The 26,855-nt window shown below is 36.9% G+C and overlaps 2 protein-coding genes across 7 annotated transcripts in view; one reads left to right on the top strand and one right to left on the bottom strand.

Annotated features, from left to right (window-relative positions):
- Positions 1-5,817, bottom strand: part of dipk1aa (divergent protein kinase domain 1Aa) — a 41,502-nt gene extending 35,685 nt beyond the window's left edge. For both annotated transcript variants that reach the window (XM_059502216.1, XM_059502217.1), the window contains exon 1: positions 5,430-5,817. In XM_059502216.1, coding sequence (XP_059358199.1) covers positions 5,430-5,483 — 54 coding nt within the window. In that variant the 5' untranslated portion in view covers positions 5,484-5,817. The remainder of the gene's footprint in view (positions 1-5,429) is intronic.
- A 9,983-nt stretch (positions 5,818-15,800) lies between these two features.
- Positions 15,801-26,566, top strand: mtf2 (metal response element binding transcription factor 2). Of its 5 annotated transcripts, none has more exons than XM_059502212.1 (17): positions 15,801-16,093; positions 16,567-16,768; positions 19,123-19,204; positions 19,548-19,583; positions 20,671-20,763; positions 20,863-20,963; positions 21,596-21,744; positions 21,908-22,003; positions 22,092-22,160; positions 22,716-22,839; positions 22,928-22,995; positions 23,089-23,259; positions 23,340-23,439; positions 23,562-23,620; positions 23,712-23,819; positions 24,292-24,341; positions 24,707-26,566. In XM_059502212.1, the coding sequence occupies exons 1-17, from the start codon at positions 16,089-16,091 to the stop codon at positions 25,123-25,125; spliced, it is 1,932 nt and encodes a 643-aa protein (XP_059358195.1). In that variant the 5' UTR covers positions 15,801-16,088; the 3' UTR covers positions 25,126-26,566. The 5 variants fall into 5 exon arrangements, with proteins under 5 accessions (XP_059358195.1, XP_059358194.1, XP_059358196.1 ...); XM_059502211.1 differs by having other exon boundaries at positions 19,548-19,622; XM_059502213.1 differs by lacking the exon at positions 19,548-19,583.
- Positions 26,567-26,855: the final 289 nt, after the last annotated feature.

Below are 26,855 nucleotides of genomic sequence, written 5' to 3'. Positions count from 1 at the left end.
TTTAAGGCCCAGTTCACACGAATGTTATTGTAGTGTCATTATATACTATTTGTTGTTAATATTTTGAATAAGATTTTAATATTTTCTGTTGTATGTAGTTCTTGTTATCTTTTTAAATATTTTTTTCTGTAAAGTGTAGCGTATGAAAACGGCATGTCAGATTGCCAACACAAAATAAAGTTTCAATATACAATACTTCTATAGCATTGATTAACATTCATTTTAATTTAAAAATTTACTTATACATTATTAAAATTAAAAGTTTTATCTGTTTACCTTCGTACCTGAACTAATATCAATGAACATTCGTATTTATATTACCCATAATTAACAAATATAATACATATTGTAACTATATTGCTCATTGTTAATGTCAGTTAATGCATTCTAATGTTAACTAAAGAAAGTTTACTGTAAAGCACCTCAGTCTGAAACAGGGCTTTGCAGAAGATTTCATAATCAAGAGTCTCTGTCAGTTCACGTTCAAAGGACAGTAAACTTTGAGGACCGTAGATGTGTGCAGCTGCAATTTGTAGTTGCGAACAGCATCTAGCACATCATTTGTGTTTCTTTCCTCAAAGGACGCATCTATTTAGCAAATCAAACCCTGTACCTTTGCTAATATGCTTATAACATGCTTAGCTCAGAAATCCAACACCCCCACAGGTAGCTTCATTTGTAGACGTTTTCTGATTCAGTGCTAAGACTTAGTTTAAATTGGGAGATCCAATATATTCTTTTCAAAGAATTGATCTTGTGTGATATTTGTTTCGCTATTGTCAAATTCAACTCCACAAAAGCATGCATTTTACTATTATGTCATTAACAAATTGTAGCTAACAGAAAAACAAATCATTATTTTGACAAGCGTATGGTAATGTTATGGGCCTACAGTAAGAGGGAAAATTAAGAAACTGCCTGTAATTGGCCATGAAAACTCATGTTTAATTATTATTTTTTTATTAAAAATGTAAAGTTATAGTGAAATAAGACTTATTATTATTATTATTTAATAAAATACACCCATTTGGAAAATGACCAACTTATCATGTGGGCCACAACTCAAAGCCTTGCCACTATTCTCACCAAGGACAATAATGATGAAGATAAATCAAATTTAAAATCATTAAATTTACAAGAATAGCAGAGTCCAAACTAACAACAACAATAAAAACTATATTTTTGGAACTTTTTTTTTTAGCTGAAGAATGATAAAAACATTGACAGCCTATCAGAATTCAATCAGACATAACTGCAGCACACACTTGCAATAATGGACAGAACGTTATGGTCTTTGGTCAGAATGGATCTATAGGCTACTTCAGGTACAGCCTTTCTAAAGTCTTAAATTGTCAATTATTACTATAAACATTGGGATATGCTGAAATGCTTTGAAGGGTTAATCTGACCTGTTGCCAATGTTAAAACTCGTCCTCCATATTCAACTGCAATTCAGACCATTTCATTCTCGTAATAAACAGCATTTAATCAATCATAATTAGATAAAATCAAGTTCTGCCATACATTTTATTTTTTTATATCCTGTTTTGCTCAAAAGCATGTTACATTTACAGAAGTAAAATTGTAACTAACTGAAAGAAAAGAGACATTTTCAAAATCCAAATATCAATGGCCTATCAACACCAGATGAATATGATGCCACATGCTCCCAGTTCTTCATGAACCATTCTGCTGAAACAGCTTTCCAGACTAGAGTCAGCGTTCCCGCATGGAAGCCCCAGCTCTGGCACTGTCAGCACTGAGCTCAAGTCAATTCATCATGTGGCTGATTCCGTCTGATGTGATTTGCTCGACCACACACACTTTCATTTTCTCGATTTTAGTACAGCTGTGAAGTGTGGCTGCCAAGAGTCATGAGTTACGAGAAACTCCATTTCACGTCATTTCACTTCAGTTCATGTGCAGTACAACATTCATTATTCTAGTAAGCACTGAAATAAACATTTTAATAGGGAAACGGTTTAATTTCTGGAATTAATTTTAATTAAAAAAAACAAAATTCTGGAATTAATTAATAGCATTTTTATTTAATGAGGCCATTCTTTTCTAATAATAGAAAAACATGTGTGATCCATTTGTCAAACAACTCAAATTCTGTTTCAATTAAAGTCAGCATGAAATTAAAATTAAACCTACTTTCTTAGCTCACATTACTGTTGTAAACATACTAGTTGTAACATAAATTATCAAAATGTTACTATATATAATAGTTTACTTTGACTTTAATTGAAATATAAAGTGAATAATTATGGCTGTTGATTTTAAATCAAATCTACCTCTACATATAATGAACAATCAAAATACATAATACAATAAACACTCTGCTAGAATACATTTGAAATAATAAGACAGTCCCTACATATTATAGTACCTATATACAAGCATATATAGTCCCTACATTATATAGTCCCATGGCAGACTGAAGTTTTGGGTTTGTTCAAGTGATTTATTTTAATTATATATATATTAGTATAATTACACCTGTTTATATGCATGCCCTTTGTCCCACAAGTGATGTGATTTATTAGTTACATAAAAAATATGCGTTTGGTGCTATATTTGCCTTGAATTTCTGAAAATGTTTTCTGAAGAAACTAGATGGGGTTTGTCCTTTTCAAAAAGAATTCATATGAAACACAAAACACAAAATCTGCAAAGAACATATAAGATAGCCTAAGAAATTATATATTGTGCATTTACACAGAGAAAAGGTGTGCACAATGGTTTGAAAAAAACCTGCCTGTTAGAAAACAGGAACTGGATAGAGCACATTTCATAATATCTCAAATTCCAATTCTCACTGATCATCTTTTGAGTGCAAGGTCCTAATTCTGAGCTCACATTCATAATTAACTCATAATTAACCCTATCAACCTCGATGGTTAATATTTTATAATGTAAATGTATATTTGGATCAGTTTTAATGTATTTTTCACATAACATAATCTTTGTGTCATTGTAGGAATTCCAGGTTACACTTTATTTTAAGGTGTCATTGTTACAATGTAATTATACATTTAAGTACTGAGTAATATTAATTTATTAATTCATGTACTTAGGGTTAGGTTTAGTATAAGGGTTTGGCTTATGTGTAATTAATTGTTTTTATAATAGGCTAGTAAGTACATGTTATAAGTGTAACAAGGACACATTCAAATAAAGTGTTACCGAATTCCATATTTAAAGCCATTTGGTTACGTGAACGAATGGCTTTCATATTTAGTTTGCCATTTTAAATGTTCATATGCATGCCTCCAGAGGTGGGTAGTAACGAGTTACATTTACTTCGTTACATTTACTTGAGTAATTTTTTGGGGTAACTAATACTTTTCGGAGTATATTTAAAGATGGGTACTTTATACTCTTACTTGAGTAAATTTTTGGGGAAAAATCTGTACTTTTACTTCGTTACTGTGGGCGACGCTCCTCTCGTTACTTTATCTTAATGCAATAAATGTTATAAATGCATTAGTTTATTCCAAACGCGCCGTCTACTTTTCTCTGGACAATGAGCGATTCCCATTCGCGAATGATTCATTCTTTTGAGTCAACTCTGTTCAAAGGCTTGATCAAACCAATTGGCAAACGAGTGAATTGGTTCATGAATCAGTTTGAATGAGTCGTTCAGTTCCCTGCCGCGCGCGCTGAGCATCTGAAGTGGTTCACTCGGAGTTGTAACGTTTAACATCAGCAGCGTTGAAAACGTGGCTATGGGACTGCACTTAATTGAAAGCAAATCTGCAAAGGCTATTATTTGCTTGCGATGGAGATCCTTATTAGATGAACACCGCGTGTGCTGTCTACTGTTCAACAGGTAACTTGGGCTACATTAGTACAGGATAGCATAGTGACATTAGTTTGTTGTACGTGTGTGGCTTATAACAGAGGGGAGTCAAGTTGAATGCAGCTTCCAAAAGACAAAAAATAGCCGATTAAGATTTTATTAATTTTAATACAATCACACCGGTGCGAGTACGTTTAGCAAGTCATATCATCAGCTGCTAAATTCAGATCTGTGATCGCTGGGCGCTGGCTGGCGCTTAGCCAGAGATAGATGCGTTTATACAGGGCTGCGCATTATAACCAATCACACATGATTCTTTTGAGCTTATTAAAGCATTGGCCAATCAGAGGTGTTCCGATGAGTCATCGCTAAAATGCCGGTGCTTCCTTCACTCGCTCACTGACTGAATACCTCTTTCTTGCAAATTTTCTCATCAGAAACTACAAAGTACAGATGTGTGTACGATTCTTTAATTAAGATATTGATTTCACAGTGTTAACAGTTTCAGTGATTTTAATGGGAGTTTCTGAGAGTGATTGAAATCTAGACTGTCAGTGAAAATGATCTTTAATAATGTAAATGTTATTTGCTCTCTTTCTGAACAATGAAAGATTAGTAGTAATATTTATATCACATTAACTTTCAATGTTAAATTCACATTTAATATAAAGTCAGTCGTATTAAAAATATGTTATGGCATGACACCTATATCTGTTACTTAAGTAAACAGACAGGGTTTTATAATAAATTACATAAATTGGAGTAAAGGCTGATGAAATATATACATTTATACACACACACACATACATTACATACATTTTATCTATATATCTAAATAAAAATAGGCTCAGTATATATGACCCAAAGTAACTAGTAACTAACTACTTGAGTAGATTTTTTATCCGATACTCTTTTACTCTTACTCAAGTAACTATTCAAGACTAGTACTTTTACTTTTACTTGAGTAAATATTTCTAGAAGTACTTTTACTTTTACTTGAGTACAGTTTTTGGGTACTCTACCCACCTCTGCATGCCTCTAGTTTACATATGAATTATAAACAATGATTCAACCTTTTACATGCCAAATATATAAAAATAAAACATTTCACATGTCTGCTCTAAGCCTGGCTTCTGATTAAGCTCCTTAGTCCTGTTGTGGAGTTGTGCAGGCTGCCATGGCACCACAGACCCAGTTTAATTGCATCTAGTGAAGGGAGTTAATCTTACAGCAGAGCAGCCCATGACAACTCAGTCCTCTCAAGGATAAATGGACGAATTATTTCAATAAATAAGAAAAATTACCTCACCATATGTCTCTTACGTCAAAAACATATTTTGAAACCCATACTATTGTGGTCGGGTGTGCAAAAGCGACATACTGTGACTACGATTACAAGAATTGATAGATTCCAAGCAGATCATTATAGTAGCTGCACCACGTTTTTACCTCGTTAAAAAACAAAACATAAAGATTGAAGATAAGAAAAATGATCTCAGTCTTAAAGTTCAACCACACTGCTGCAAAAATTCATTCTCACCAGGCATTCGCTGGGAGGTAGAGATAATAGTAGAGGTAAATCGCCATAACAATAATGCATAATAATCTGCAAAGGGATTTTTACCTGAAAGTGGTAAGTCTTTGACAACCAGGCCCGTGAAAACAGACCCCTCGCCATTGCAGAAATTGATCATCTCAAAAACCGTGAGCTATCTAGAGCAGAGTCTCCGTGTGCCGAATAAGAAAATGAAATAATGTCCAGCGAACTTCAAGTGATTTGGCTCGCGCTACACATGACGTGTACGGTGCTCTCGGCCAGCTGATATCCTTACATATAATTGGACCCCACGAAGGCTACTGTGTGAATTTATATATTAAGAATTCATGTTATTCGAGTCGTCTTGGTTGACATCCAGCAGCTAACACTTTCAAGTGCAGCTGTTTGGAAATAGAGAGACCGCAGCATGTCAAGGGCGCAGGCGTAGACAATTTCTGCCGACCTAATGTTGTGTTTTTTCTCTCGAGCGAGCTGTGAGTCATGTTTACTGGCGCCCTCTATTGAACACCATACGTATAATGGATATTTCGAGTTATGATTTGCTAATAGGAACGCCTTCCTATTTAAAAATGCTAAAATGCAAGTTGCACCACATAAACATGCACTGTACAGGCTAAAAGTTATATTCTTAAAAGAAATCTAAAACTTAATTTTATGAAGCCTATTGAAAGAGTATTTAGCTTTTTTTGTAAGCCTTTTTCATGCTGTTTAAATTTTATTTTTGCCCAGTGGTGAGTGTTAAAATTTATCTTAAGTGTTAAAACTGATGTTTTATTATAACTCTAAAACCACAAAAATACGTTAGTTACTTGAAATAAATACATGTTTAATCAAATATTTTAAAACATATTTTATTTCAGCTTGTCAAGTCAACCCACCTTTATTTATATAGCACTTTTAACAATACAGATTGTGACAAAGCAAATGAACAGCATTAAATTGAAAATAGTATGTAAATTATGCAAAAATGCAGTTCATCATTGAATTCAGTGACGTCATCTTTCAGCTCAGTTCAGTTTAAATAGTATTTGTGTGTGCAATCAAGTCGATGATATGGCTGGAAATTAAATGTCCTCCAATTAAGCAAGCCAGAGGCGAAGTGGCAGAAAAAACCTCTGGAAAAACCAGGCTCAGTCCTCTGGTCAGATGAAACAAGCAGTTGTCAAGGCAACATTTTTTTTTTTTTTTTTTTTACAAGAGTTTATTTTTGTACTAAAATAACCAAAATAAATTCATACAAACTGCAAATACACACAACAAAATTACTAAAAATGTAGGCCTAACTAAAATTACATTGAAAATGAAAAATCTAAAATAAAAACAAATTTACAGTATGAATAAAAACTATAATAGTATCTCAATGATACTAAAATAGCACTGAAATAAAGGCTATAATATTTAAAGGAACGTACAGATTGTGCATTGTGCCATGACCCACCTTGGACAAAGATCTCTAAATAAAGCTTTCTCAAGGCTTAATCAATGCTGGATTTGAAAGGGCAAAGTCTGGTTCCATTCGAATGGCCCTTAATATAGAAAGGACTAGAGACACTTAAAAATAAAGGAATCAGTATAATAATTCAAACCATAAAATTACTTAGGCCTATTAAATCAACAAGTTGTTACACATCCATAAAATTGTTTACTTAACTGATGTTTATAATATAGTTAAAATAATTTATCAAATATATCAAATCATTTTTGCATTGAAAAATAAACTATAACACTATTTTTTTTTATAACTTATTTCAAATTATTTTAGATGCATGTACAAACAAGCTAGGCTTCTTAATTATCTTTAAAAAAAAGATAATTAAAAAAAGATTTTATCACTTTTAAAAAGTGTTCAGTGCTGCCCAGTGTAAAGACTACATTGGTAACTTTCATCAAAGGCTAGCATGATGGCTAGTACAATGCACCATTTGTATTCCTGGCATGTGAGGCTTGGCTCCATTGGTGAGGCCAACTTAGAGGTACATAATGATACATCCAGCTTGGCAAAACACATGAGTTCAGTCTAAAGGTCTAAAACAAAATTGCAATATTGTAATACCTTGGAAAGTAGGGAGATTGTCATATGTTTGCCATACATGTTTTTCAGAAAAAGCTGGTGGCTTAGTGTTATACTAAATGTTAGCCATTTGAATTTTTTAAAGGGGTGCTATTATGCTTTTTCACCTTTTCAACTTTAATTAGTCTGTAATGTTGCTGTTTGAGAATAAAAAAAGATCTGAACAGTTACACAGCTCAAATTAAAATTCAAAAGGAGATATTTTATTTAACAGAAATCACATTTCAAAAACTACAACGGATGATTTGTTTGGACTACAATGCATATTTTGCAGGATTTGTGATATCACAAATATCGACAAATGGGACGAGACCTGGTTGAGATGCACTAAAGAAGTCAACAAGTTTTTTCAGTATTTCAGAGACACGTTAGCTTTCCCAAGGCAGATGAACTTAGAGTGGTTACAATCATCCAGGTTTAAATCGCACTCAAATTGATTTGATTTTGACGCAATATTTACACTGAAGCTCGTAGCTGGCAGCTATGGTAAGGGGCATGACATTTCCCAACCAGGCACCGAGTGCCAATCACAACACACACTGGCCCAGCTAACCAATCACAGCACATTTCGTATTTCAGAAGGTGAGCCTTCATCTGATACAGAAACTATTTGAGCCATTCATGCCAGACTGGGTAGAGAGGTGTTGTAATAATGTAAAATATTTGAAAAATTATGTGTTTTTCGAACAAACCTAGTATGAGAGCCTATTCTAGTACACCCCCAAAACAAAATCAATACCTTGTAAAAGAGGATAATAGGACCCCTTTAAGACACAGGGCCTTACATTCATGTTATACTGAATGTTGCCTTCTGGCCAATATTACAACAAACGTTTGTTACAATGAGTTATCCCTGCTGAAAAAAGGAAAAAATAAACAATAAGACACCATCACAAAATTTGTAATGATTTTACTGGTTACAATGGGAATTGTATCCCATTGTGGTTTAATTGTATGGGTGTAATTGTGTTTTAAAGTGCCCCTATTCTTCCTTTTTTAAGGTTGCTAATATTGTTTTTTAAAACGGGTTTATGTGCATGCAAGGTCAAAAAACATATTCATTAATAAAATGTAAATAAATCAGTGCACAATTTTCCACACCACAGCCTGTCAAGCACATCTTATCAACAAACATACAATCGTTCACATCCTTCTCTTCACTCTCTGAGGCAGAAGTCTCCAAACTCATCCTTTCTAAACATCCTATTACTTGATCTCCTATTACTCATCTCCTTCAAGCCATTTCTCCTGCAGTTGTACTTGTACTCTCTCACATCATTAACGCATCCCTTCACATTGGTGTTTTCCCTCAGCATGTAGACAGGCTTGTAGAAACCCACCCTTATCATATCTCTTTTAGAGAACTACAGACTCTTTAGAGAACTACTTCCCTTCCCTTTCATTGCAAAAACACTTGAACGAACTGTGTTCAACAAAGTCTCTGCCTTTCTCACACAGAACAACCTCCTCGACAGCAACCAGTCTGGTTTCAGAACTGGACATTCAACCTAAATGGACTTGCTCTAAGTTGTTGAAGCCCTAAGACTGGCAAGAGCGAATTCCAAATGTTCAGTACTTCTCTTGCTGGATCTGTCAGCTGCTTTTGATATGGTCAACCACCATATCCTCTTGTCAAGCCTATAGGCAAAGAGCATCTCAGGAACCGCACTCCAGTGGTTTGAATCTTATCTCTCTGATAGGTCCTTCAAGGTATCTTGGAGAGGTGAGGTGTCCAAGTCAACTGGCGTGCCTCAGGGCTTTGTTCTTGGGCCACTTCTCTTCTCTGTCTACATGGCGTCACTAGGCTCTGTCATTCAGAAACATAGCTTTTCATATCACTGCTCTGCTGATGACACTCAACTCTACATCTCATTCCATCCTGATGATACATCAATAGCTGCTCACATCTCAGCATGTCTATTAGGGGTGTCCCCGACTAAGGATTTTCATAGTCGAATCGAAATTTTCTAATCTTGTCTCCAGCCATTCCATTTCCACATAGACCTGGCCCTCCGTCCCTCCCCCTGTTCCGCCTCCACTCCACCGCCCTCCAAGACTGTATAGAGCCTCTGGAAGCCACTCCTTGTGGGGGGGCTATGTCACGACCTCTAGCTGGAGAGCCTAATTTTAATTAAATTAAATTAAAATAATGCATTTAGCAGATGCTTTTATCCAAAGCAACTTATAGTGCATTCAGGCTATCAATTTGTACCTATCATGTGTTCCCGGGGAATCGAACCCCCAACCTTGCGCTTAATAGCACAATGCTCTAACAATTGAGGGCATTCCATTCCAGACTCTTGCCACTTCACCCTGGACTCCATTTCCCATAATCCTTTGCCAAGACTCATCAATTGCAATCACCTGTCACTCATCACCTCATCAGTCTAGCACTATAAAGGTGCACACATCCACACACACTTTGCTGATTACTGTTTAGCCTGTACCCTGTTCCCTGTATCCGTGTTTCTTTGCTTTGCCTTGCCTCCTTGTTTTTGACATTGGACTGTTTATCTGGTTTATTGATTGTTTTGCTGCCTGCCCTGACCTCTGCCTTGGACTGTTGCTGATTTTGGATATCCTTCGACATACTTGACGCTGTTCTTTGATTACTGCCTGTTTGACCATTCTCTACAGTAAAGCCTGCATTTGGATCCTCAAATCAGTTGTCACGACGCCTCCATCATAACAATAATGGTCTTCTCATTATAATAGTATGTATATAACAGTCCCAGTCATAGTTATTAATATTTTGCATTGTAGTTCGACCTGCTCGTGCTGTGCTCTGAAGAGATATCACCGTGGTACTACAATTAAGCGATTGACTCAAAACCAAATGCATCTTATATCAGGTAAATAATATATCCACGATATAAATACACCGGCTGAAATGTTTTGAAATCACTTTTATCCTACCTAATGTCTATAAGACATTTCTTGCTGGAACATCACCTGCAACTTAACCGTGCCAAGACAGAACAGCTTGTGGTTCCACCAAACCATCTGAAGCATGGCAGGGAGCTAGAGGACGCAGTGTCTCGCTCCCTACTCAGGGAACCATGGTTACATTCGTAACCTGAGACATTCCCTTTCAAGGGAACTTCGAACTGGGTCCTATAGGGGTCGCTATGGGGATCAATATACCCATGCCGCCATGCTGAGGAGAGTGCAGGCCAGAATCATGGCGAACACTAAGTACCAACTGTACAATTTCCATGGGAGTTGCCCATGGGATGTTAGATGGCTGTCAGAGACATTACCCCTTATGACCAAAGGCATAGGCTACGTACCCACCTAACTCGTTAGGGCCTCGGCCTGGGGTAGAGCTGAAGGCTTGGAATCAAGAAAGATTCCTTTAAAGGGATACATCAAATAACCTAGCATTTTATACTAAGTCTTGCCTGTCACACAGGGGCTACCGCTTGCTCTTGCATAAGCTTGGTAAAGGAGCTGTCTCAACAGATCCCTAGTAGCAATACCCTGTTTAGATAGGTAATCGAGGATACATAGGTGGAGTGGTGCCCAAGATGAACAGGGCTTTTACCAACTCAAGAAAGGTCATGAAGCAACAACGCAAAGCCCTCACCATATAGGATTTTAGAAAGAATGCAGAGCACTAACGTGCGAACCTACCACAGTGTGGATTTCAGAAAGTGCGCAAAGACTTCACGTGCACACTTACCATAACATGGATTTTAAATACTGTTCTAAGGAGGGGGCTCTCGTGGCACTCTGACAGAGCAGCTCATAGATGGAAGGGTGGATCCCAAAACAATATGTTTGAGAGCATTCAACTCGATCTGTGGAAATAATGATGGAGCGCTCTGGGGAAAGAACAGAGAACTCAATCTCACATGAGAGGAGAACTCCGAATTCAGAAAGAGAGTAGCGCATAGGGGTGGGTGATATCTCGATATTTAAAATATATCGATATATTTTAAACGCGATATGGATTCTGACATATCGTATATATCAATATATTGTTTATATTTAATTCTGATTCCGCCACTTTGCTTGTTTGCCTTCTCTGTGCTGTGCTCGCCCCCAGCCTCCTTGATTTTGTTCCCCCTCCCCTCGCGTGTTGTCTGATTGAACATGGTGGCGTCCTCAATCAATATATCTTATCCTAAGACCTACCGATGTGCACTTGTACCCCTTTTACTCACAAGGTTACTTCATTTACAGGTGTACCGTGACACCAATTCACCTACTCCATCCCGGAGCTGGTGTCTACCCCCTCACGTCTGAGTGAGTCTATCGTTCCTCCTTCTCTCGACCCCCTCCACTTACAGACAGTCCCTAACCAATGATATTAAATATAAAATCTTTCCTACCTTGGTTTGATGATTGATCAGGGATGTCACCAAAGAACGATTGCCCGCATCCTCCACCACTAACTGTAGGGGAATTTACAGTTAAAACCCAAGGACCAGATATGTCGCAATGAAGACCAGGAGTCAGAGTTGAGTTCAATTAATAATAATAATTTTACTTGAAGAAAATATTTTGCAATTTCATCAGCAGAAGTCAGCTTCAATACTCTCGACGGAGTTCGTAGGCCGCTCCCGTACAACTCAAAATCAACCACAGTTATACCCTGACAGAGGATACTCATTGCATCAATACATAAGTCAACAAAATTCTGATTGGTTCCAAAACCTAGATAAACTCTCCAAAGACGTATATCTGATACGCTGAACACTGGCAGTTGATCGTTTGTCCTGGGACTGTCTGAGCTTCTCCCTGTACAGACAGATACTAACACACATACACAGAGAACTTATCTAAAATTCAAGGCTTTCTAGCACTAGCGAGTGTCTTATCATTACGGTTGGATACACACACATAATATGTGGACATTAATCTTGAGGAAAAGAAATACAGGGTAGAACAGGATTCTTTAATATCTCATAAGCGCACATAAGGTTACACATTTCACTCTTGCGATAACTTGATTAATAGTCAAACAAGAAATCATGTAATAATATAATTAATATCAGTATGAAGGATATGGCAACTCGGTATCCACTCCTTCAGACTAATATCTGTAAATATTCAGCTGGAAAAGTCTATTTAAATATGAATATCTGTGGTGCGGCGCAGCTCGGCTACCTGATCAGGAGAAAAGCCCTTGCCTTTGTCCATGTCTTTTAGCAGATCAGCCTGATATGCTTGAAGCACCCCCATCATGTGTAATGAAGCCACAGCCTGACCAGCTGCTGCGTATGCCTTGCCATTTAAGCAAGATGTATCCTGAAGGGGTTTAGATGGCAAGGATGGAGATTAAAAGAGGATGTCTCTTCCACAGAAAGAAAGCTTGTTCTGCCGGGGGGCATCTTCTCATAGCCGCTTTCGAGCATCGCCTTGATGTCAGCATAACTCTTATGCTGAAACTGATGGATGTGAGAAGAAAACAGCCTCTTCCATTCCTTTTCGATCTCTGCATGGAGATCAGGTAGAAATGGAAGGCTCACCTGAGCTGGAGGGCTATGGTCAGAAAGATAACGCTCGTCGAAGCGACCTCGCGGCATCACCTTGCTAGCGCACTTTCATGGCAAGTCCAACTTTGCCATGGTGTGATCCATAACCTCCAATAGCTCTACATATGCAGGGCAGGAGGATTGAGAAGGCTCAGCCTCAGTTTCTTCGCCATCCTCAAACATCTCCTGCTCTTCCTGGGTCGAACCCAGCAGAGCACTAACCTCCGTATCGGAAAATGTTAAAGATATAGCATCATCCTCACGAGGCTCTTTCTCGTCCACCACCCACAAACGCTAAAGGGAAAGTCCCTCTCTAAACTCGTCAGCCAGATCCACCTGTGATCCCCACGACCTCATTCTCCTCCGTGCCTCAGCAGCGGCGGGTCCTGAACTGCGGGAAGCAGATGGCTGCCCTTTTTTTCTTTTTTCCTCAAAAAGAGACGAACAAGGGCGGAGCTTTTTCATTGAAAAAACGCTCACAATGCATGCAGATTGCCTTCTCAAAGACATTGTGTGCATGCTCTTCACCCAAACAAATGACGAAAAGATTGTGTGTGTCATCGTGTGTCAAATAACGCTGTAATGATTAAACTTAGTATTCATCCAGAAGAAGGAGGCGGTCCTTATTCATCCAGAAGTTTGAGACAATCAAACGAAGCTTGAACTTGAACACAAGCTTGAACACAAACGAAGAAACACAAAACAGCGCACCAGCCCCTCACGGACGACTGATGCGCACAAATTTTTTTTCCATAGACAGTAAAAGAAATGGACACAGCGACCCCATTGGAACTCAATTGAGACAAATGAAGCCCATTTTTAGCAATTTTTAGCACTTCCGTTTCTGACGCGCAGACTCAAACTAAGCTTGAGGACGTCAGCAACCTGTCTGACAGACGTAAATCTTCTAGTAGCTGTGCGTGCAAACTGCCATCGTTAATCTTGCAGAGACGGCGAGCTTGAGCGGGGAGTTCTTTGGCGTGAGTGAGCAGGAGTAAGTATTCTGATTAATTATTTTGTATAGTATTTTAAAATGTAACGCCAGTACGCCATATTAAGTTAATTGCCTGCGAGCTTCTCCTCCTGTCTGTACGGTAATTTCTCTACTGTGCGACAGAGAGTCGAGTGGTTATGACGCAATCATTAGCCTATTTTTACAAAAACTGTTTCTACGGGGCCATAATGTAACATAGAAGGTAATGGAGCCCTTTATACATTGTTGTGTATCTTTAGAAATAAATGGAGACAAATGGAGTCTTTAAACGCCTCAGATGTAAAGTTATTCGCTGTCAAAGTGACGCCAAAATGAATGCAAAGTCAATGGGATGCTAACACAAGTGAAGTTCTGCTACAAGATGGCAGCTCGCGGTCGACTTCAACTTCCGGTCGACTTCCTTGCCGCCTGGTTTTTTCAATGTATGCTTCAGAAATGGGTCACGACGAGGTGTTCCCCATAGTGACCCCTAGAGGACGCAGTACGAAGTTCCCTTGAAAGGGAACTCCTTGTTCAAGCTCTTGTTCTATCCAGGCTGGACTATTGCAATGCTCTCTTGGCAGGTCTTCCAGACAGTTCTATCAAACATTTACAATTAATCCAGAATACAGCAGCAAGATTAATTTTTAATGAGCTAAAAAGAATGCCATCACACCTGTTTTTCAGTTTGCACTGGCTACCAATAGGTGCTCATGTAAAATTCAAGGCATTGATGTTTTCCTAAAAAAACACCACTGGCTCTACACCCCTTTACCTAAATCCATTAGTTTAGACTTGTGTGCCCACTTGCGTCCTGCAAGTGAATGTAGCTTTATTGTGCCACCCTAAAGAAGCACAAATTAATTTTCACAGAATTTTAAATTAAATGTTCCCACCTGGTGAAATGATATGCTCAACTCAATCCGAGCAGCTGAGTCCTTAGCCATCTTTAAGAATCTGCTAAAAATACATCTCTTCCATCTTTATTTGACCCTCTAACTCTAGAACTCTCTATTCTAATTCTCTTATAAAAAAGAAACTTGCTCCTTTTAGACTTGCACTCTGTTAATTTACTAACTGCTGTTTTCATAAAAAATAATACTAGCTTCTCTATTCTTTTTGTATTCTATTTATTATTTTCTTTTTATTTATTATATAATTAACAAAAGCAAAAAAGGCCTCAAACGCTAGCTTCTTCTTCTTTTTCTGTTCTGTTTTCTTTTTATTTATTATATGATTTAAAGAAAAACCTTGCTGTGTACTACATTAAGCTAACTGAGACTATTATTGCACTTGCGTACCATCATTACTCTTTTGTTGATTTTGTTTGCTTTCATTGATCATTTGTAAGCCACTTTGGATAAAAGCATCTGCTAAATGACTAAATTTAAATGTAGTGTAAACCATTCAAATTTTTTATTTTTTATAGTTACATTTTTTTTCGGCAGGAATATTTTAGGTAGCTGCAGTTAAAGCTATAATTAGGCTATCTAAGATTTTTAAATATCATATCGTTTAATCATGAATCATTACTTTGAAAAATATATTTATGAAATATTTTGAGAAATGTTATTGGTTAAGTTGCACTATATTCATTATACAAGTACTAGTACTTTTGACTTGATGGTTACCTCAATTTAGATTTACATGTATTTGATCTAATTTATTACAATAAAGCTTTTAATAAAGTTTTTTTGACTGCATGAATCTAAAATTAATATAAATATCACGTGTTTTAAACTATTTTTAAAAGATGCCTTTTTATAATATTATTATAAAACATATTTACATACGGACATACTTATTAGTCACTGACCAAAAATAAAACATTCTGATCACCTAAATGTCAACATAAAGTCAAAATAGTGACGCGGAAGTGTAATGGGACAACGAAGCGCAGAATTATGTGACGGTGTGAGTGAGGTAAACATCCTCCCACTAACGCTTTTTCAAATTTGTGAGGGAAAGTGAGTCCGTGCGGAGCGCGAGCGCGTCCCATAATGCACTCGCCACTCAGCGGGAAACCAAAATGGCGAGAGCGAGCGAGCCAAACCAGCCGTTTACCATAGTGTAAAATACTTAATACGTTAGATTCATCTCTCAAAAGCAGCACCATCTCGATTTACAGCGGAGCGCCTGCTGACCGTTTATGGTGTAGTTCTTTGTGTTTGTGAGGCATTGTAACCCGGGAAAGTGGCCGAATGAGGTAAGACGGATCCAGATAGGATTCAGTCTGTTACAATAAAACAAGGGGGTGGGGGGGGGGGGCTTTTATCTCTCACTTAGCTGCAGGTAAAAATTACTGGGTTCAGGCCTACGTTTTCTGATTCCAATGAAACAAACTGTTTAAGCTTTTGAACGGTAGGCTTTTGTTTGTGTGTGGGTGAAGTCACATTGTTCTGAATGAGAAATCCTGTTAGCTCTCTCCAGCTATGCTGCTAACAAAAGAGACTTTTTGCTTTCTCTGTCATTCTGTTTGGGCGCTTAACTGACCAGCACATACAAAGTGCACTCATTTCTATAAAAGGTCCTACTACCTCTAAAATCAGCTCCAGAGTAGTTTTAGACTACATTTTCAGCCTTTTTGTTAGTGTGCCCAATGTGCTTTTTTTTTGCATAAGTGTAAACTAAAGTGTGGTTGAATAGTTTTTTTCATGAGGTGTTTTGCTCATTTGACAGAGACTCCGCAAGTTTAGATAACCTGGCCGCCCACCAAAAATCAACTCCAAATCACCAACACAAGTCACCGGTGCCTTTGTCACAATTTCCCCTGAAAGATGGGCTGACCGACACAGCCAAACTCGCCAGCAAGTTTGAAGAAGGGCAGGACGTCCTGGCCCGATGGTCAGATGGCCTCTTTTACCTGGGAACTATCTCCAAGGTGTGTATGAGATCTTGTACGATCAGACTATATATATTTTAAAGTATAAAACACAAATAAATGGAGATCATGTTTTGTTTTGTGTATTACATGAAAATAATTGGCTGCCTGGGGCAACAGTTAAGTGGCCATTACAGCGATCAGAATCATTTACTCTTCTGTGTTAAGGAGTGCATTACATGGGTTCTAGAAGTAAAAATCCAATTTAATGTCTACATAGGGAAATACATTTTAAACAATAATGTTAAACTGTTAAATACAGACTTACTGTGAGCTATGTAGTTGTAAGTCAATGGTCTATGCTTTTATTGAAGACACCAGCTTGCTAATTTTTGAATAATTGTTTAACAGTTTAATTCCATGAGAAAACTACATTACCCATGATTCTACAAAATAACCCACCAATAAGAGTTTCACCATACAATAAATTGCTTTGAAAGAGCTCTATAGCACCCACCCACCCACTCACTCCCATGAAGTGCTGTGATTGACTAGGTTTACATGCAGCCAATAACCCGTTCAAAACCGGGATATTAGCAATAACCCGGTCGCGCACGGCCATGTAAACACCGGCAAAAACACGGATATGCTCATATCCCGTTTTTTTTAAACTGGGATATTATACCTGGGGTACCCCTTTTCTAACCCGAATATTTGGTCTTGTAAACGCATTTCGGCATATCCCCATCAAAATGTGTGTTCTGTGCATGTTCAATTCGCAAGGAATCTTGGTCTTTTGAGTAGAGACTAGGGATGGGATGGTATGAAAATTTAATATCACGATTATAGTGACTAAAATTATCACGATTATCAATATTATCACGGTTTTGTTGAAACGAGATGAAAGTGTTCAAAAATAGTTGATGCTCACACTGAAAACATTTCAGCAAGTTTTATATTTAATAATCAACAAACAACTAATAAAACAAGCAACTCTATGCACTTAATTTAAAGAAAGATTAAATTCTGTGGCATTTCCTTCCTTACAATGAAAAGTGTAGAAGCATAGAAAAGTCACTGACTTTCGCCATTCTTTCTCAAAAAAAAACAAAAAAACATTGTGCGCTGCGCTTGCATCAGACTGTTGCTGGCTGGACATGATTTAATAGTGAGTTATTAAAACCGCGATAATCAAACACGGTTTTAATGATAATTCATTTTTAACGATATTACTAACCTTCAGCACATTTTATCACGGTTATCGATAAAACCGGTTATCGTCCCATCCCTAGTAGAGACGGCGCATAAAAAAACCCAGCGTGCAGTATAGAGGCACAGTAGTGTCAAGTGCTGCTGGTGGATCAGTACCAGCGCCAAACCGCAAACAAAGACTATCGCTATCTGCCCCAAACTATTCATTATCCGCCTGCTGCTGCTGTTGTTGTCTCCTGAAGTGTGTTTTTGAAACCTAAAGTGTGCAGAGCGGGCCGTCGCCATCTTGGCAGTGAGTCACCGCGCGACTCTGCCAGACAATCAAAAATGGGCAAAAAGGCGGGAGCTAGTTGCTGAAGCCACACCCACCTAGCACGACGGCAGTGTCAGCAGCGGCAACCCACCTGTCACTCAAGTGGCTACGCCCTTAATTATGCAGAATTTTAAGTCTTAATATAATTTAAACGGATGAGTTATAAAAAAAATTCACCCCCCTCACAGTTGTTATGAAGGGCAAAATTAGCTATTTAGAAAAATCATTTTTTGGACCAGGCTGTAAACATGTTTTTTCCTGCTGTAAAGTTGGGCATTTTAACATGGGGAGTCTATGGAACTGACTCCCTTTTGCGGCCAGTCGATGAATTGCAGTTTTAGTCACTTCCTTATTGGCCTCACGAGAGAGAGCGGGAGGTTGGCGCTCGGTCCAGACGCTAACCGTGCGTCGCCGTTTACATCGGGATTGGCGACTGATTACACATTCCATGCATACAGGGGTAACTCTCTCTGCTCACGCATGTAAACGGGTTATCCCGAATGTTTCAGAAACCCGAATAGTGACCTTAACCCGACCATAACCTGAATTTTAACAGCATGTAAACGTAGTCATTAATGACTCAATCATCAATCACCCTGCACTTTTAAAGTAAATGTTTGTACATATCCATATTTTGCTTTAAACATAAAAAACATTGTTTCTACAAATAAAATAAATATCTTTAATAGTCTTATATAGATTGTTTTTAGATTTGATTGTCATTATTTTTGTCTGATAATCAAATACTTTTTTGCAAATCAAGCTTTGTAAATGTTGCAATTTGCCTTGTAGTGGGTGGACATTAATACACTGTATGTACATATTATTACCAGAATGAATGTATCTATCTAGGTTAATCTGAACCTCTTTTGATTTATGCTATCTGCAGATAGATAAACATAAGCATCGCTGCTTTGTGATTTTTGAAGATCAATCTAAATCCTGGGTTCTGTGGAAGGACATTCAGACAGGTAAATACAAACTTTATTTTCTTTTCTGATAAAAAAAAATGCAGATACCCTGTTACTAGTCTATTGTGTCTTGATGGCGTCTCTGAGGTGGGTTTTGGAATGAAATCCTGACATAGATTTATGTGCACCATCCACTGGCTGATTATAATACTAGTTCTCTTTTGCTATAAAATAACACATTTCTTCTTTCCTTCTGGTCATTTTAATAGAAGATTGGTCAGTTCTTCTATTATGCTTCTAGTTTCATGCTGTCTGACTGTGGTTTTGCTGTTTGCCGCCTTTTGGTTTCTCTTCCCTATCTCCTTCATTCAGCCTGAGTTACCTCTTAATTTGTCCCTGACAGTTGACAGACCTCAGAGTCTCCAGGCTTACACAAACCGTAAGTCCCACATCGAGCCAGGAGACAAGAATAGGGAAGGTACCTATGACATCTGTCGGTGTATCTCTTGATAACAATTCAACAAAAGCGTTAATTCTTAGGCCTAAAATAAATTCTCTCATGGTTTTATCTTCAGTTATTATTTGTCTCAAGTGGCAGTTGCAGTGAAGTATTTCACAGTGGTGTTCATCATCAATTTCGGCTGGGAACTATGGCACACCATTCCTCCTTTTGTGATCTTTTGTGTGGTTTTGAACAGTTTCCTTTTATTACTTGTTCAGAAATATTCTGAAAAAACAACCCCCTTTAGGCGCTGTCCACCTCTCATAAATGTAGTCCCTGGGTCTCATTCACTAAGTATGCATGTGCAAAAGTTGCATATGAATGTTTTCAGAAACAAATGATTCACCTAAAACCTTTGTACAAAAAAATATTCTAAACCTATCATTTTTTTAGGAACTAAAACCATGCATGCAAAAAGCATGTATGCTGAATGTCATTATCATCATAAAATGTATATTTTGTCTTAACTTTTTTCATGAAAATGAAAGAATAAGAAAACCTGTGTAATAGCTCAACATCAAGGTTTTTCTAAATAATGAAGCATATATACATGTATTTACAGCTGCCTAATGAGAGATCTGTAATATGAATGTGTATAAAAAGTTTGTTTTTGACGATGCTTTTTAGGAAAGCACACTTGCGATTGCTCAAGGATGTTGCTTCTTTAGAGGGTGCTAAAGTGACTAAAGGCTGTAAAAGAAATGTTGCCTGTAAAGCCCTTATATGGAGATGGTTAGGGCACGTTTTATTCAAATGACTAACCTCTGGCATGCTTATTAACCTCTGTTGCTTATTTGGAATGCTCCAAATTTCCGAAACATTAGAATGAGGTTCTGAACCAATTCATTTGCATATACATGTCTTGTGAATTAGGTGGAATTTTTGTAATGAAAAGTTCTCCTGTGCGTACAAATATGAAATTATCTATGCAATTATTAGTGAATGAGACCCACTTTTCCCAGATGTAAAGGATATAACGGTAACATACATCTGCACACTTAATTTTCTTTGTTCCTTCTTTCAGGGGACAGTGGTGGGGAAATGCTCTGCTCTATATGCCAGAATGAAAGCTCCGAGCCCCCCAATGAAATAGTTATCTGTGACAAATGTGGGCAAGGTAGGGCTGTAACTATCCTACTTGTAAATCTGAGTCCCTTCACTCAACAATATAAGGGATTGAGTTCACTGTTTCACCCTGACAATATCTCATCCATAGGATACCATCAGCTATGCCATGCTCCCATAATTGACTCCAGTGTCATTGCCTCCGATGACAAATGGCTGTGCAGACAGTGCGTGTTTGCTACAACAACAAAGGTTTGTTGATGATACGTTCACTCCTATTGAATGAATATATCTAAAGGGAATAAAGCCAGAGGTGTCTCTTTTCATCATGTGAAGAGTAGAGATGCACCGATTGCAATTTACTTGGCCGATTCTGATTTCAAGTGTGACTTACCAATACTGATTACCAATCTTTAAAGTTTATTCTGATGCGGACCAAAACACTTTGTAGTCTTCTGTATGAGGTGCAAAATTAACCTTTTGCTGCAACGACTGGGTGAATTAAGAAAAAACAAATGGGGAAAAACTAATTCCCATGCATCACCAAGACTGTAATTTTGGGAAATATAGTAAAAGTAATAAAATTGTAAAATATCATTACAATATTCAATACACAATTTATTCCTGTGATGGGAAAGCTGAATTTTTAGCGCCCATTACTCCAGTCTTCAATGTCACATGAATCTTCAGAAGTTTTGATGTTCAGGAAACATTTATTATTATTATTATTATCAGTGTTAAAAACCGTTGCATTCTGCATAATGTTTTGTGGATACTTTTTTTTTTTTCAGATTTGACTCCACCTTAGAATTGAGTGATATATGTATACTACAGGCATGTTTATCTATCCTGAATTGTTGTGGTTGTATCTCTGAAATCATCAGAGAGGCGGTGCACTGAAGAAAGGGCCAAATGCCAAAGCCCTACAGGAAATGAAGCAGTCTCTTCCATACGCCCTTGAAGATTTAGTGTGGGACCAGGGCCACAAGACCAACATCCAGCAATGCTACTGCTACTGTGGAGGGCCTGGCGAGTAAGTGCATCACATAGACACTGTTGCAGAAAGCAGTGTTGGTTAATCTAGTTATTCTTCTTAGTATAAACCCCACTAAGATTAGGCATTGAATAATAAGTTGCAGATGATTGTAGGTACAGAATGGCCCCAGTGGAACTGTAATGACTCTTTCCTCCTACAGCTGGTATCTGAAGATGTTGCAGTGTAATAAGTGTAAACAGTGGTTTCATGAAGCCTGCATCCAGTGTTTTCAGAAGCCCATGCTCTTTGGAGACAGGTGAACTGCTCTCCAATCATTTGATTAAAATGAAAGCAAGTGATTGAAGTTTTTTCATTTAATTAACATCTACCTTCTTTATTCTCAGGTTCTATCTATTTATTTGTTCTGTTTGTAATAGTGGACCAGAGTACCTCAAACGTTTGCCTCTGAGATGGTGAGTTTTCCATTTAGGATTAGCTTGTAATGCTTGTCATGTAATCTAATGTTTAGTTACAATTTATTTTAAAAACACCAATCACACTGTTAAATGTATTCTCAAAATGAATATCCATTTTTTTACCTAGTATATTATGTTATTTTAGCTAAATTAAATTGTAGCATTTAAAATTATGTATTGGTCTTAAGTGCCTTATTTCTTATTTATAGAATTTAGTAAATAGTTTAGAATTTTAATATAAGCCATTATTTGTTATTTGGATTATTGGCCAAAACACTAAAATTATGAATATCCATTTTACTTACAGTACATTTTAATGTTGGGTTGTCCAAATTTACCTGTAGGATTTAAAAGAATTAAGAATGTATTAAAAATGTACATAATTAACCAATTTTTATTTATTAAGACAATATAGTATTTTAACATCTGCCACATATCAGTTACCCACCGTATCAGTAAAGTAATTGTCTTCTTACTGATACCTGCTTTTTTATTTAAATAGCTTCACAGAGGAGTTTTTTGTTCCATCACATATGTTGTCTTCTTTAACAGGGAAGATGTTGCACACCTGAGCCTCTATAACCTGAGTGTAATTCATAAAAAGAAATACTTTGACTCAGAACTCGAACTGATGACTTACATCAATGAAAACTGGGACAGGCTTCAACTTGGCGAGGTATTGGTCTGGCTAGTCATTGTAATTGCATTAGTTGATCAGCTAGTGTTAATGTGCCTTCATTTTATTTATGACTTTGTACCTCTAGCTTGCAGATACCCCAAAAGCAGAACGATATGAATGCATTCTGGAAGCACTTAACAGCAACCTCAACATGTGAGTTTATCTGTATGCCCATCATGGGCATTTTACCTTCATACAGTAAAGCTTGAATTAATTTATCTTCTTTTTTACACTGGTGGGTTTCAGGTTCATGTCAGGGAAAGAGATAAAAAAGAAGAAACACCTGTTTGGATTACGAATTCGCTTCCCGCCAGCCCCACAGAGTTCTGAGCTCCTGTCAGGTCGAGAACCCGAAAAAGCCTCCCATGAGATCAAAATCAAAGGCAGGAAGGCCACCAAACCCCCTCATTCATGCAGGTTAGTCATCGCTTATTTAGGTCTATTGGCTTCACTGTCGTGAACGTATCTTATGCTGTAATCTTTTTTAATTGTTTTAGCACTGTCAATAATGGAGTGAAGAAAGGAAAGAGGAAGCATCACACACACTCCTTAGAGACGTTGGCCAAACTGAGAAGATCAAGTGAACTTTTGGGACAGGTAAAGTAGTGAGATTAATTTTTACATTTATTTGCTGGTTTTGTTTATCTACAAAAACATAGTTTAATTAATGTAGACATTTAATATTTAGTTTTTCACTTTTTATTTTTATTTTTATGCAGAATGATGGGAAGTTTCCAACTCTAGACAACAACTCACTGGACTTGATGGCTTCAAAAAGGTAAGACAAGGATTAACACAAAATTCTATCTAGAAATTGTTGAATTACAAAAATCCCACCCTTTTCCCATTTACGTTTTCTTTTTTTTTAGTGCTAAAATTGAAAAATCTTTGCCTTCATCAAGTACCTCAGATGTTGAATCTGTTGGTGCCACCAGCAACAGTGAAACTACCTCAACCACCCTCTCAAGGCAGTCCAGGTGATTTATTTTTTTAATGATAATTTTTCATCCTCAATATGTGTTTATACCTTTTAGAAGTTTAAAAAGGGACAGAAAGATGAAAATACTTTTATCCATCATGGACACATTAAATTGATCAAAATTGACAGTAAAGACTTTCATAATGTTACAAATATTTCCATTTAAAATAAATGGTGTTCTTCTGAACTTTATTCATCAAAGAAAAAAAGACACAAAATCATTTCAGAAATATTTCTTAAGCATGAAATCAGCATATTATTTCTGAATGATTATGTGAAAAGACGGGGATGTTATATTTTAAAATGTGTTCAGATAGGAAATGTATTGAAATAGAAAACTTAACATTTTAATACAATTAAAAATAATAGCTATTAGTGAAGTAATAAAATGGTTAATTTTTAATATTTAATTTACAATATTCCTGTTTTTACTTCTTTTTCTCCCCACCAAATGCATTCTTGGTGAACAGAAGAGACTTCTTTCAAAAACAAAATTTTACTGACCTCAAACTTTTAAATGGTAGTGTATATTAATTTATTAATTATTTGTTTAAATTCATACATTTTTTTAATTCATAAATTTACAGACTATATAATTGATAAATGCTTGTTTAAACTTAAAGGCTTTTTAACAGTAATTTTGTGAGTTTGAAATTCAATATTTTTTTTCTTTTTTTTTTTTAAATAAACATTTCTTTCGAAGTTTTAATTTTAACTATTCTTTTCAGGCACAATAAAACTCTGGTCTCTTTTACAGGCGAGGTTCAGATAAACTTAATATTTATGCTGACCTCTATCAGAGATACAGAACTTATACAGCTTATTTTTTCAAAAGCAGATTATAACTCTTATTCTGTATGATATGTGTACCCTGTTTATCTCTAGTTTGGGCAGTCCGAGCGGACCACGCACTGGATGCTTATGGCCCACCATCACACAGCCGCCGATTAAGAGACGTCGGGGGCGTCCACGACGAGCACTGCAGCCCCCAAATCCAGAGATTCCTCCACCCTGCAACCCGGAGCTGCAACCCAGCAACAACGTTCCCGAGCCCAGCCCCCTCCCCTCCTGCCTCTACAGCGGCATGGACATCATGCAGGGCCTGGACCCCAGCACCCAGCTCAACCAGCTCAAGAGTTCCATCAGCACTTACTTCGGCGCTGCAGGACGCCTGGCCTGTGGGGAGAAGTACCGTGTGCTCGCTCGCCGTGTCACTAATGACGGCAAAGTCCAGTACTTGGTGGAATGGGAGGGTGTCACTGCCTCCTGAGCTTCATATCAGTCTAATGTATTTCATTTCTTGACAGTAAATGTGTAACCCATAAGGAGAGAAAGGCAGTGATTGTGCCCAGATGTATGTGGTTGACTCAGGACTATAAGAAAGAGATGGGACTTTGTAAAGTTCTGTGTATGTGACCTGTCTCTGTGGAAATTGAAACGGAATGCCTTCACATGGACTGGATTTACACATTGAAGGTGGCTGTAGTTTCAGGTTTAGGACATAATCAATTCACTACTTTGTGAAAATAACCCATGTCCTTGCTTTTTCTCTCTGATGTGGAGGTGCCTTAAGGGGATGTGAAACAGATACTATATATGCTGCTGGAGACAGAGGATTTTTGTTCTGCTTATTCATTTAAACATTTTCTTATAGCTCGAATTGCCAAGAGGAGAGAGCGCTATTGTCAATAGGGCACTTTTATTTACATTTCAACTGATTGCACATAAGCTCTCATCCTGTACATCTAGTATTTTGTCATCTCAGTTTAAACAGCCTACCTTGAGAATTTGATTATAAAATGAGATTGATGTTAAAAAACAATGGGAAATGGTTCATTGTTCTCCTGCCACAAAAAAAAAATTAAAATATAAGAGTAGCATTAATATTTACATAAAATCTTGGTATTTGAAACATTCCACATTCCCAGAAGGCTAATCGAAGGCTTTTTTTTTGTTTATAATTGTCTCTTTTTTTTTTATTATTATTTTTTTAATATATCTTATCTTAAAAGCATATGACAGCGCTGTAGCGTTAGGTCTTTTGTATATCCTCCCCTCAATATCTGCCCTGGTAATTTAAGTTATAAAGGTTTTTAATTTTAGGCTAAGCGCTTTTTTTTTTTTTTATCCTGAATCGAATGTCTAATTTGTCTGGTCTTATTTGTATACTTTGTTATACTATGCAACTAATTCAGCAGACCTGTGTATATCGGCTTTTTTTTTTTTTTTTTGCAATTTTAGCTTCACGTTTCAATCAGAAAACAGCAGCAATATTTTTGTTACAATTGACTCAGGCTTTTTGTGGTGCTATTTATTACTTTTTTTTTAACAGTGTACACTAACAAATTGTCAATTCACATGAGCACTCAGGTTTATTTACAACTTGTAGGACATCCAAATGAGATTTTCAGTTCTTAGCTTTGTATTTTCATACATTTCTAAAATTCTAAAGTTGTATGAATTTTTAGGTGGACTTTTTTTTTTTTGACCTGAGAATTCCCTGTTCTCAATAATATTATCTAACCACTTGCAGCGGGTGGAAGTAGAATTGGTATCGGCAAGTTTTGGACTTCAACATTAATACCTCCTGATTTTGATACAAAAAAAAAATTCTATAAATATTAAACTCTTGTTATGTGTATGAAGCATTATTCAGTTGGTGTACCAGTGTTAGTAAAGCTTGCTTTGTATTTTCCTGGCTTTGAGCAGGCTCCTTTAGCCAAAGAATAAAGATCTGAAACCTTATCAGTGTTACTAGCCATTTTTGAATGCTTTTAAAAATATATATATTATTTGGGTTAAAATTACAGAAATAATTGAAAAGGCATCTGTCTATGGCCCTACTAATGTGTTTTGCATATATATATTTACTTCAATGCATTTTCAGTGCTGGGTAGGTTACTTTGTGAATGGAATAGGTTACAGATTACAAGTAGTAATCTGTACAGATTACAAGTAACAGCTATTTTAACCATCATACAGTACAATGTAAATAAAAATATAACGAAAACATAAAACAGTTAAACTTTAGCGC

The sequence above is a fragment of the Carassius carassius genome, chromosome 20 (assembly GCF_963082965.1).
Source record: "Carassius carassius chromosome 20, fCarCar2.1, whole genome shotgun sequence".
Lineage (NCBI taxonomy): Eukaryota > Metazoa > Chordata > Actinopteri > Cypriniformes > Cyprinidae > Carassius > Carassius carassius.
The sequence above is the reverse complement of the archived record's forward strand: the minus strand, read 5'-3'. Positions and strand labels throughout refer to the sequence as shown.

Excerpts from the sequence above, each read along its gene's own strand:
- mtf2 (XM_059502211.1), top strand. Across the intron at positions 20,764-20,862 it reads CTGTGACAAATGTGGGCAAG|GATACCATCAGCTATGCCAT; the intron begins GTAGGGCTGTAA and ends TCTCATCCATAG. Across the intron at positions 24,342-24,706 it reads TGACCTCAAACTTTTAAATG|TTTGGGCAGTCCGAGCGGAC; the intron begins GTAGTGTATATT and ends GTTTATCTCTAG.